General features: G+C 41.2%; 3 protein-coding genes across 4 annotated transcripts in view; 2 read left to right on the top strand and 1 right to left on the bottom strand.

Annotated features, from left to right (window-relative positions):
- The first annotated feature begins 2,497 nt into the window (after positions 1-2,497).
- Positions 2,498-4,285, top strand: LOC129752207 (uncharacterized protein K02A2.6-like). Its single transcript, XM_055747996.1, has one exon. The coding sequence runs from the start codon at positions 2,498-2,500 to the stop codon at positions 4,283-4,285; it is 1,788 nt and encodes a 595-aa protein (XP_055603971.1).
- Positions 4,286-4,614: 329 nt separating this feature from the next.
- Positions 4,615-6,442, top strand: LOC129754536 (charged multivesicular body protein 5). Of its 2 annotated transcripts, XM_055750674.1 has the most exons (4): positions 4,615-4,811; positions 4,928-5,079; positions 5,831-6,305; positions 6,371-6,442. In XM_055750674.1, the coding sequence occupies exons 1-3, from the start codon at positions 4,743-4,745 to the stop codon at positions 6,285-6,287; spliced, it is 678 nt and encodes a 225-aa protein (XP_055606649.1). In that variant the 5' UTR covers positions 4,615-4,742; the 3' UTR covers positions 6,288-6,305; positions 6,371-6,442. The 2 variants fall into 2 exon arrangements, with proteins under 2 accessions (XP_055606649.1, XP_055606648.1); XM_055750673.1 differs by having other exon boundaries at positions 5,831-6,442.
- Positions 6,329-12,535, bottom strand: part of LOC129754534 (centrosomal protein cep290) — a 41,885-nt gene continuing 35,678 nt past the window's right edge. The window contains exons 9-13 of the mRNA XM_055750670.1: positions 10,837-11,430; positions 10,107-10,781; positions 9,308-10,048; positions 9,071-9,243; positions 6,329-7,243 (exon numbers count right to left, since the gene is read on the bottom strand). Coding sequence (XP_055606645.1) covers positions 6,559-7,243; positions 9,071-9,243; positions 9,308-10,048; positions 10,107-10,781; positions 10,837-11,430 — 2,868 coding nt within the window. The 3' untranslated portion in view covers positions 6,329-6,558. The remainder of the gene's footprint in view (positions 7,244-9,070; positions 9,244-9,307; positions 10,049-10,106; positions 10,782-10,836; positions 11,431-12,535) is intronic.

Genomic DNA, 12,535 nt, shown 5'->3' with positions numbered 1-12,535 from the left:
AAGGACGCTACTTCGATCTTGTTAACATCATTGGCCTGTGGTTTCGTTCCTTCTCCGCTGGTGAAGGACTTTTCCTGTTGGGCAACGGTCTCAAAAATCTTTGCCGTACTCAGCACTTCCTCCAAACTAATGTCACCACGCTTCAGAAGATCTCGACGCAGAGCAGCTGACTGACAGCTCTGAATGATTTGGTCCTTAACATTTTCATCCACTCTGTCCCCAAAGCCGCATCGCTCTGCCTGAACTCTCAGACGAATAGTAAAAGCATCGATAGTTTCACTCATTTTCTGCTTCATTTCTCTTAGCAAATGACGCTCGTACGATGTGTTCTCTTTCGGCAGGAAAAATAGATTCAGTTTTGCCTTGGCTTCCTCAAAGGTGGTCATGTTCGGCGTGTAAATGTCTACGTTGAGCAGCGGCCCACGTGTGTCCACAGCTGGTAGTTCCGGCAAAGTTTCGAACAATTGTTGGACACTGGGCCCCGCATAATGGAGTAATAGGTCCTTCATCCAAACGTCATCGTCTATACGACCGGCGCGCATCATCGTTTCGAACGATCTAAGCCACTTCCGCCATTCGCTGCCGACATTGTCGGTGTAAGAACCATAATCGAATGGCTGCATCTGCAGTCCTAAAGCACGGATCACGTCTGCAAACAGTCAAAAAAAAACAAATCCAAAATTACTTTTAAAGTCAATATTTTGCTTGAAAAACAATTTCTTTCTCAATGTTTTTTTTTCTAACTTTTCCTTAAAATTTATCCGCACTGAACATGAATCACAGTTAGGTATAATTCTTATTGGATCGTTGTATCCCGTCATATTTTGACGTTTCACACATTCACCACTATTCATCTCAGTCTGTCGCGTAGCCATTTCCACTAAATCATTGCAAACTTAATGCTCCATCTATGTCTGAGAATGTGAACACAGTCAGCTTTAATTCTTATTGGATCACATTTTGACGTTCCGAATATTCATCGCATCAATCATTTCACACACACCAATTCAAACATTCTGATCATTCCGATGCAGAAAAGTACGCCATCTTGAATCCAAATCCTAATTTTTTTGTTTGCAAATTCAAATCATTCACTACCCGCATTTAAGCGATTTTTCCTTCATATTCAAATCCATCCATTTTTCACTGCATTTAAGCAACTACCTGCTGTCTGTTCTAGCTCTTACGCCCTTCTACTCCTGCTTTTACGCAGACTGAGACCAGACATTCTGAAACCGCATTGAAGCGACTGGTTCAGTACCCAATATATTCCGCATACAGACCAACCGAAAGATTGATCTGCTGCTTTCTTTTTCGTCCTCATTTTCCGATGTAAAATGCTTACCTAGTGCGTTCGCCATAGCACCTCGTCGCCAAAATGTAGTATCGTGGAGGTCGGTGGGGAGACTCGAATAAAACACGTGCAGTCCAGTTAGCCGCTTGTACACGAATGCCTCTTTATTCTATATAGTCTTGTTCACCCCGGCTTTATTGTAGTGTGTATCTGTAGGTCTGTTCAATGCAATGCATGTTATAAGGTATGACGAATCAATGTAAGGATACTATAAGAGAAGGTGTGTAAGGTTTATTGGTTGCAATACTACAGTACCCTTTCATGCCATCGAGAAAGTTGATGCCGAGCTGCTTCGCCTTCAGCAATTAAATATCATTGCCCCAGTGGACTACTCCGACTGGGCGGCTCCCATAGTAGCAGTCAGTAAACCCGGAGGGAAGGTGCGAATTTGCGCAGATTATTCGACAGGACTTAATTCAAAACTAGAACCGAACCAATATCCGCTTCCAACGCCAGATGATATTTTTTCAAAGTTATCAGGCTGTAAAATATTTAGCATCATAGATTTGTCAGATGCGTATCTGCAAGTAGAAGTAGATGATGAATCTAAGCAATTGCTGACGATTAATACACATCGTGGTCTATTTCGATTCAATCGACTATCACCAGGTGTAAAATCTGCCCCTGGAACATTTCAGCAGCTCATCGCTAAGATGATATCGGGCCTAGAAGGTGTCGATAATTTTCTTGACGACTTCATAGTTTTCACCAAAACCCAAGCTGAACACGAACAAGCGCTGAACAAACTTTTTGCTCGCATCCAAGAATATGGTTTCCGTATACGTCCAGAAAAGTGCTCGATCGGCAATCCCGAAATTAAGTATCTCGGGTTCATTATTAATTCCGAAGGCATCAAACCTGATCCCGATAAAGTAGCTGCCATTGCCCAAATGCCTGTACCAGCGGATATTTAGTGCCCTTCGATCTTTTTTAGGGGCTGCTAATTTTTATGGCAAATTCGTGAAAGAAATACACGTCATTCGTCGGCCACTCGATGACCTTCTAAAGAAAGATACTCCTTTTACCTGGGGTAAGAAGCAACAAGAATCTTTCGAGACCATTAAGAGCGTGTTACAGTCGGATCTACTATTAACGCACTACAATCCCAACTTAGAACTGATCGTAGCAGGTGACGCTTCAAAGATGGGTATCGGCGCAGTTGTTATGCATCGGTTCCCAGATGGACGTATCAAAGCAATCGCTCACGCTTCAAAAACGCTTACTGTTACCGAACAAAACTATAGCCAAGTGGAGAAAGAAGCGTATGCCTTAGTTTTTGCTGTCACCAAATTCCGTCGTATGCTACTTGGGCGCAAATTCAAACTCCAAACGGACCATCAACCCTTGCTCAAGATTTTCGGATCCAAAAAAGGAATTCCCCTTCACACTGCTAATCGTCTCCAACGATGGGCTTTGTCCTTGCTTGGGTTCGATTTTGAAATTGAATATATTCCAACTGGCAATTTCGGTTATGTTGATGTGCTGTCACGTCTAATAAGCAATCATAAGAAACCTGAAGAAGAGGTCGTCATCGCTACGATCGGGGTAGAACATGAAATCACTGCGACTCTCGAAAATAGCTTATCGGCTCTACCAGTGAATTTCAAAATGATACAGCAAGCCACAGCAACTGATCCAACATTGCAAGAAGCGATGAAATTAATTGCAGTGGGTTGGCCTCACAGTAGCTCAATCTCTGACCCTAAACTTAAAGCATTATACGGACGGCGTGAGAGTTTATCTGTTGTGAATGGATGCATTATGATGGAAGAGAGGTTGGTAGTTCCTGGCTCATTCGGACAACGAATCCTCAAGCAAATTCACAGAGGCCACCAAGGAATCGAGAGGATGAAGGCAATTGCTCGGAGCATTGTGTACTGGCCTAATATTGACGACGATATTCAAGCATACGTTCGCAAGTGCAGCATTTGTGCCTCTGCTGCCAAATCTCCACCACATTTCCAGCCGCAACCGTGGCCTCGGGCTGAGGGACCATGGAGGAGAATTCACCTGGACTATGCAGGTCCACTGCAAGGTTTGTTTTACCTAGTGATCGTGGATTCGTATTCAAAATGGCCAGAAATTTTCGAGACTCGTTCAACTACAGCAGCCGTAACTATCCGATATCTTATGGAAACGTTTGCTCGCTTCGGAGTACCCGAAACGATTGTCTCCGATAATGGCTCACAGTTCTCCGGTTCTGAATTTAAAACAATGTGCCAAAAATTGGGTATAGTACACATCCGCACTGCGCCTTACCACCCGCAGTCGAACGGACAAGCAGAACGATTCGTAGACACGCTCAAACGATCATTGCGCAAGATAATGGAGGGAGAAGGAGTACCAAGTACGGAAGCTCTTCAAACATTTCTACAAGTTTATCGGTCCACACCAAGCGCCGTATTAGATGGTAAATCTCCAGCCCAAGAACTTTTCTGTCGTCCAATGCGAACCACACTTGACTTGTTACGTCCCACAACACAAGAAGTACCCGTCAAAAAAAGCACTTCAAATAATTTTCCAAAAGACACTTTAGTGTATGCTAAGGTTTACAACAGTGCAAATAAGTGGTCCTGGGTTCCGGGTACGATTATCGAATCAATTGGCAACGTAAACTTCAACGTTCTGCTGTCGTATCATCACGGGCGTAAAAAGTTAATTCGTGCACACTTAAATCAAATTCGTCCAAGGTACGATGAAACAGCGCAAAATTCGAAAGCCAAATGGACTTTCGATGTGTTGGTGGATGATTTTGGACTTAAGCAAGAAGTAAATCCAGAGCCAGAGGTCGAATCCGAATTGTCATTCCAATCCGCAGTTGCAGATCCACCTATACCAGATGCAGTACTACCACCAATCCAGCCACAAGTTCAACGTCCAATCAGAAACATCCGGTTACCGAAAAGGTTGGAAGACTTCGTCGTGGGATGAGCTTAAAGGGGGAGATGCTACCACCCTGTTGAAACTACTGGATACAACCCTGTCAACTATGAACTGAGAGAGAAGAATGAGGTTAAGTTGTAACGTGTAAGGCAAGAGGACAAGACGCAAAACATTAAAAAGTTATAATTGTTACAAACTTAGTGTTTTATTTAGTAAAAACACAATAAAATACAACAAATTTTGTTTTTTTTCCACTTAAATATCTTTTCGATCTTCTGATTCAATGATTATGAAACGATATGTTCATAATGGGTTGCTTCTTTGCTTATTTTTTACCCATAGTGACTATTGCTAACTTTGTGTGTACATCATTTTCTCGGTTTGTTTTGATTGTTCATCATTGAAAATTCCATCACCAAAGTCAGTCCGGAAAGTTTTTCAAATAATTGTGTAAATTTACGTATTATCGTTCGATTTTTGCGGTTTTCTACCTTTCCCAATCAAAATGAATCGTTTATTCGGCAAATCGAAACCGAAAGAGCCCGGTCCAAGCATCAACGATTGCATTCAGGGGGTAAGATGAAATACGCATTCAGTTTTATGTTTACGTCGATGACTCATCGTCCCAGAAAAATAAATTAAATGTTTCTAATAAATTTTATGGTTCAACGCTGCTTTTCCTCCTAACAGGTCGACGCTAGGGCAGATACCATCGATCAGAAAATCAAAACCCTCGATGCCGAACTCAGGAAGTACAAGGACCAGATGGCTAAAATGCGGGAGGGTCCTGCCAAAAATGCTGTCAAACAGAAGGCGATGCGGGTGCTGAAGCAGCGAAAACAGTAAGCTTTTTCTTTTGATGCTTTTTCAACCATTACAATAATACTATTAATCATATAACTACATAACCAAATTGAGAAAATAGTCAATAATTTGTTCGCAGTTGATTTAACACTTTAAAAGTTCAAATAGGACTTATTGAGTCGAACGCCCAGGTCGCAGACGACTTGTGCAACGAGTTAAAGCGGAATAATTTGAACATTGACATGAAAAGTTTCTGAGTAGAGACCATGCTTATACTTTCTCTAGGTTCCCAATATTATAATATTTGCATGAACATTTATGCTAAGATATTCAAACCTATCAAAATACCGCAAAAAAAAATTAATTTGTAAGATTTTATTGAGACTTTTTTCGCTATTTAAAAAAACATTCTTGCACATTGGAGACAACTAGTCTCTCTTATTTCTTCATTTTAAGCCTCTTACCCTAATTCATCCACAACGCCCTTTTCGTATTATTGTCCAAAACTCGTAACGACCTTCATGACCTTCATGGCTAGAAAGTCACTAAACGAATTGGACTTCTGTTTCGTGCTCGCAGTCTTGACTTTAGTGAACATTCCAAAACCAGAGTCAAAACTATGGGTTACAATTTTGCGAATTATGTCATTCGACTCGCAAAATAGGTTCCAATAATTTAAATCTACATAATAATCTTTCAAAACTACTATACTATTATTATTGGATGATTTCTTTCAAATGACTGACTGACAATACTTCTTACTTATCCCAAAAATATCTCCTCCCACAGGTACGAAAGCCAGGTGGAAAACCTACGGAACCAATCGTTCAACATGGAGCAGGCAAACTTTGCGGCCCAAACACTCAAGGATACCCACGCAACCGTGGCGGCCATGAAGGACGGCATGAAGTCGATGAAGAAGGAATTCAAAAAGATCAACATCGAAGAGATCGAAGACATTCAGGACGATATGGCCGACATGCTGGAACAGGCCGACGAGGTGCAGGAAGCGATGGGCCGCACCTACGGCATGCCGGAGCTCGATGACGATGAGCTGCAGGCCGAGCTGGACGCACTCGGTGATGAAATCGCGCTGGACGACGATAGCAGTTATTTGGATGATGTAGTGAAGGCGCCAGCAGCACCAGATAAAGAACCTGGCGCAGATAGTGTCACTAACAAGGATGGCATTCTGGTAGATGAGTTTGGATTACCGCAGATTCCGGCCCAGGTGAAAACAACCTAAGAGTTTTATCGCTAAAAAGTAAGTGTTCCTCCAAATCCTCATGTAATTACTAACAGTCACGTAAAGTTTTGATTTTCTAACAGCTTAAATGTGAAACAAACAACATGCGTTCAATAAGTTATGCTTATATTTAAATCTATTCACACCACACTACATAGTATTTTAACTCAAGACTGTTATAAAAGAGTGAACAAAATCCTTTCAAAACATTAATGGCAGTGACTGTTGGTGCTAGTTCCAAAATGAACAAAAAAAACGGTAAGTAGTAAACCTATTCACTTATTTCATCAATGACAGGTACGTTTTGCAAATCTGAACATTTTCTTCTCAGCAATGAAATTTGCTCTTTCAAGTAACGCTCCTTTGCTGCCGCTCTGGACAGCAATATTTTGGCCTTCTCAAGAAGCTGAGATTTGCGTTCGAGCTGCTCTTTTAATTCTTCACTAGTTGAAGATAACTTTTCTTGATCATCTCCCTCAGTCGGAAGATTTTGGCTGTCATCTAACTCCCGTGGATTACAGCGTGGACATTGTGCACTAGACAACAGCTCAACTTCCACCTGTAGGGCAGCCACACGATTCAGTGTTTCTGAATAGTTCTGCTGCAGTTTATCGTGCTCCTTTTTCAACCGATCGTAGCTTTCTCTGGTGGAATCTACCGTAACGGGTGAAGACTTTCCACCCTCCTTTCCGTTTCCGGAAATCGAGTGTTTACTCTCCCGAAGGTGCTTATTTTCAGCCTTCAATTTTTCCACCACTCTTCGCAGTGCTATTACTGTTTGTTCCAGTTTTGAATTGTAGCTGGTTAGTTCGCTGTTACTCGCTGAGCTTGATCCGTTACTACCACCAACCGGTTTACTAGAACCAGCACATCGATGACAGAGATTATCATAGTTGATGGTTTCCGAAAGACCGGCCGTTGCTTTGCTGAGCTCTTCCTTCAAAATGATGATGTAGCTGTAAAAATTAAGGGGATAAAAATATTAAGAATCTTTTTTTTTAAATAATTGAATATATTTTCCGCACCCTAATCAATATGCGAATATTACGTTGAACTTCAACGGTTGAAGTTATATTTGAAGAAAATTGATGTAGGTAATGTCTAATTTCTTGCTGCTTGTAATATATGATGCTTTGATTTTTCACCCAAGATTATGCGAATTTTGAGCTTTTAAACAACCCTTTGTTATGTATGCTTCTTTAAAACTATATTAAAGCATTGGTTCTTCATCATTTATTTTAAAGATGAGTGTAACTCTTTAAAAACCAAGAAGAATTTCAAATTTATTTTTTATACGTGGCATTATTCATGGCTCTTATCGATATTACGAAGTAAATAGGAATGTATGTATATAGTCAAAAATTGAAGATTTTATAAAAAAAAAATTAATAATAGTACGTTTTACACCCGGTTTTTTGGACAGTTTTTACACGGCTTTCGGGAATTATCACCTTATTTTTACACGGATTTCGCGAATTAACACGGTTTTTAATCGAAAATAGTCCTTTTGAACGGGAAACACTTAGAAAATTTAGAATTTTAGAAAATCTTAGCTCTAAGACTGAGAACGTGAGACATGAGACCTGAGACAAGGGACATGAGACATGAGACCTAAGACATAAGACCTGAGATATGAAACCTGAGATCTGAGACACGAGACATAAGACATTAGAGCTAATACAAAAGATATAAGACTTGATACAAAAGATAGAAGACTTGAGACCTAAGACCTGAGAACTGATACCTGAGACAAGAGACATTAGACCTTGGGCATAAGACTTGAAACTTGAGATCTAAGACCTGAGACCTGAGATCTTAGAGCTGAGACCTTAGAGCAGAGCTGAGACACATGAGACAAGAAACATGAGTGCTGAGATAAAAGACTTTAGACTTGAGACTTGAGATCTAAGACCTGAGACCTGACACCTTAGAGCTGAGACCTGAGACACATGAGACAAGAGACATGAGAGCTGAGATAAAATACTTAAGACTTGAGACTTGAGACCTAAGATCTGAGACCTGAGACATGAGACGTGAGACATGAGACGTGAGACATGAGGCATGAGACATGAGTCCTGAGACCTGACACTTGAGAGATAAGACCTGAGTCCTGAGACACGAGGTCTTAGTTCTCAGGTTTCAGTTCTCAGGTCTTAGGTCTCAAGTCTTATGTATTTTTTCTCAGGTCTCAGGTCTCATGTCTCTTGTCTCTTGTCTCTTGTCTCTTGTCTCATGTCTCAGGTCTCAAGTCTCAAGTCTCATATTTAATATCTCATGCCGTTTTTATAAAGGGAAGTTATTTCCATCAAGTTTTGGCACACAGTATTAAACATAACGAGCTGAAACCAATCCGATTTTTTTAAACAGAAGTCTTCAATAGCCACCAGTGGACTAGCAATTACCGTCTCAACGAGCTATCCACTTGGCCATCGAGACGTATTTACGAGCCACTACCTTGTTTCTGTTTTTGCTAGTTCACTTCTAAATAAAATTAATAATGGTGTATTTTTTAGACTGGAAAGATCTTGAAAGTCCGCTGCCCACAAAATATACAAGTTTTTCAAAAAAGTATAAAATTTAGTTGAAAACATGCCTTGGGCTGAAAATTACTGGACTAACGAATACCTCTTTGCTTACTTAGGGACGTTCAAATGCCTCTTTGGTCTTCCGGGCTATCGACAATCTCTCTGCCTTCCTCGAGGCGATCAAATAAGTTGCCACACTATCTCTCAACAGATGTAGTTGGTTTAAGCGAAATGAGTGAAAAAGCTAAAATGACTTACTCTTCCAAGTGCTTGATCTGCCCTTTGAGCCTTTCCGATTCATCTCTCTGGCGAAGCATATCGTTGTCGAGCTGCAATTGTAAGGACTTCGCCTCCAAGCGAATGTTCTGTGCCTCCAGATTACAGATCTTTTCCTGCATCTTCTCCAGTTCATGTGTTACGGAATTTGATCCCTTTTAAGAACAAAAAAAAAATAGCTATAAGATTATTTCTAGAAAACAAATTTTAGATCATTACCTTCCGTTCCAGCTCCATCGCAATAATTCGTCGCTGCTGCGATTCGATCCGGTTCTTCAATGCTTCAATGATTTCCTTACTATTTTGAGCAAACGTATTGATCTCGGTACTAGCCTCATCGGACCCAGTACTTTCGGAAGCCGTACACGAATCCGGAGTTTCTGTTGGTGCATACTTATTGTCCAAACGTCTACCCGAGGAACCGGCACTCGTTCCACGCAACGACTTTTCCCGTTCCATGCGAACGATTGTCGTTTTTGCCGTATTGAAGTGAACCTTCAGTTTTTCCAGCTCCAATTCTCTTTCCCTTAGCTGGAGTTTCAACTTCTCAGCAATTTGCTGCCAGCGCTTCTGCTTATTCCACAAGTCTAGCTCCGCAGCATTCTTCGCCCGCCTCGATTCGTTGATGCTGATTTGTTTCCGCAGTTCCTCTTTGGTGTCGTGCAGTTCGGTTTCCAGCATTTGAACTTTCCGCGCTAGCTGATCCTCGCGAGGAGTCGTCGTTCGATCGGGTTTCATTGCGATTACCGGGCGTTTGATCAGTTGATTTTTCAACGTCTTCACCAAATCACGTGACTGCTTCTCCCGTTGTTGAATGCTGAGTATTTGACGCTTCAGTGCCTCGATCTGTGTCTTCAGCACCCGATTAGATGCCTCACTTCGATTCAGGTCTGCACTCAGCTGAGAAACTTGCTCAGCCGAGTGCAACGAGGTGTCGTTCATGAACTTTTGCTGATCGTCCTGCAAAATAAATCATCAGATTTTAACATTTAAAAAAACAAACTAACCCCTCTCTTACGTGAAATTGGTTAAGAGTCTCGGTAAGATCTTGTATGTGGTTATCTTTTTCCTCCAACATTTCCCTTAGCTGTTCGATCTCTTGTGCCGTTGCAACCGATTCTGTTAACTCTTTCAAATCTTCGTGCTCCCGTTTCAACTGTTCGTTCAAACTGACAATCTGGGCTTCCTTCTCTTTTAAAGACTTCTCACAGCGTTTCTCGCGAACTACCAACTCTCGCAGCTGGGCTTGTTGTTTTCTCAGCTCATCCTCTAACTCCTTATGCTTGCTGGTTAGAAGTTTGTTTTGTGCCTTCAACGCTTCCATCTCTTCCTCTTTCTTCTGATCTATTTCATACATATTCTCGATCACGTTATCGGTGTAAACTAGTCCAGCGTTTTCCCGCTGATGGTAGTCTGAAGTTTGTCGAGTTTCCGTAGCTGCGATCAGTGCTTCTTGTTGCGCTTTCTGCTGACTAATATCATTCAGCTTTATCGTCAGATTATCAACTTCTTTTTGCTTGTCGTACAGTTTCAGTTCCAGTTGGTCGATATTCTTTTTGAGAAGCTTGATCTGTTCCAAGCTTTCATCGTATATTTTCGTATGCTCGGTACGTTCATTTCTCAACAACTCTTGGTATTTTGAAAGCGTTGTGTCCTTATCGAGAAGCAAAGTTTGCAACGACCCAATCGTCGACTGAAATAGATAAGGTTAATGAAACTTAAATTTGTACTATGAATCGTCAACTTACGCTAAAAACGGTATCATCAATTCGGTCTCCCGAGGAGGCAGCCGCCTTTTCTTTCTTCAGCTGAGCTTCCTTATCGTCCAAAGTTTTCTCAAGCAACTTGATGCGACCGTGACATTCGGTTAATCTGCTTTCTGTTTCCAGAAGGAGAGCACTCCTTGTCGAAGCCAGCATCATGGCTTGTTTCAGCTGAGATTCCAGGGATTTTTGGGTGGCAGTCGATGGTTGTGTCCCGGCATTAGGGGTTAGTTCGTCAGTCATCTGACCAGCATCGATGGTTTGGATTGAAGTTTGCCGTAGAGGAGGTGTTGCTTGACGCGGTTTCTCCGCCAAGCTATCATCGATGATAGGAATGGTGTTGATACATTTGTGGCTGATTTCAACAGCGACCTGGATTGATTTGTCGAAATACTTATCCTTGGTTCTCACGGGTTTTCCTCGATCTCCGAATACCATCTCGATTGTGTCCCAGTGCCGAGTATTTTCGAGGTCCCTCATTTTGAGATTAGAATTTTCCTCTTGAAGCTGCTCTATCTGTTCCTGATGGCCGATCAGCAGCCGATTGAGGTATTCACATTGGCTTTCGGCTTTGATCAACTGAAATCGGACAGCAGAAACATTATCTCACCAAATAATTCGGAAAAGAACTGTTAAAGGTTGTTATGAACAAGAGGACGTGCTAACAGCACTTTTGGTTGTGGAAAGGAGACACTTGTTTTTCGTTGATGGTAGAAACTTGAATAAGTTACTTTACTTTATTTTATACTAGCTGACCCGTTGTGCTTCGCTACACTTCCTAAAATTGATGGAAATTGAACACAAAAGATTAATTCATGTTGCTTAGATATTCTTTTCTGTTTTTAAAACAGACCCCATGTCAAGAAAACATTTCTCGTACCACAAATTTGCTCAATCCTTTCTCGATTTATTATTAAAATGTATGGGTGCATCCCTCTCGGTTTTCTAACTCCCCACTGTAAAGAAAGGAGGAGTCCTGAATTCTAATTTCCATTACTTTCCTATGACCAATTTGACCCCACTTGCTTCAAATGTTATCGAATTATGCAAAAAATTACATGAGAGCACTCCTTTTTCCTACCCCTCCCCCCACTGGAGGTTTCCCGAAAAGCAAAGAAACATTCTTCCATTCCGAAAACCCTCCCCTACTAAACTTGGTTTCTTTCGTATGACTAATTCTATTTAAATGCAATAGAAATGTATATGTTCGCGAGTTATGCAAAAAATATTGTATGGAAGACCTCATTTCGCTTCATATTGCCCCGCGGGAAGAAAGAAGGGACTTCAATTTATCATAGAAACATTTCTCGCATTCTAATAGACTCACATTCCAAATTTAGTTCCATTTGCTAAATCAGCTATGCAGATTTGCTGAAAGTTGTAAAAAAGTACGCCCTCATCTTCTTGATCCTCCCCTTTGAAAAAAGCGTGGGGTGCCAACTATTCATAAAAGCATTTCCCATGCCAAATTTGATTCCATTTGCTCGAATAGATCTCGAGTTATGCAGTAAAATTTGTATGGATGTCCCCTATCCCTTTCTTCTTCCACGCTGTAAGAAGGGTGGGTGGTGTCTCAAATAACCATAGAAACATTCCTCGTATTCAAATATGTTAACACGCTAAATTTTGTTCCATTTGCTTGATTAGTTCTCGAGTTATGTAAAAAAAACATTAAGAGAGAACC

The sequence above is a fragment of the Uranotaenia lowii genome, chromosome 3 (assembly GCF_029784155.1).
Source record: "Uranotaenia lowii strain MFRU-FL chromosome 3, ASM2978415v1, whole genome shotgun sequence".
Lineage (NCBI taxonomy): Eukaryota > Metazoa > Arthropoda > Insecta > Diptera > Culicidae > Uranotaenia > Uranotaenia lowii.
This window is presented reverse-complemented; position numbering and strand designations above follow the sequence as displayed.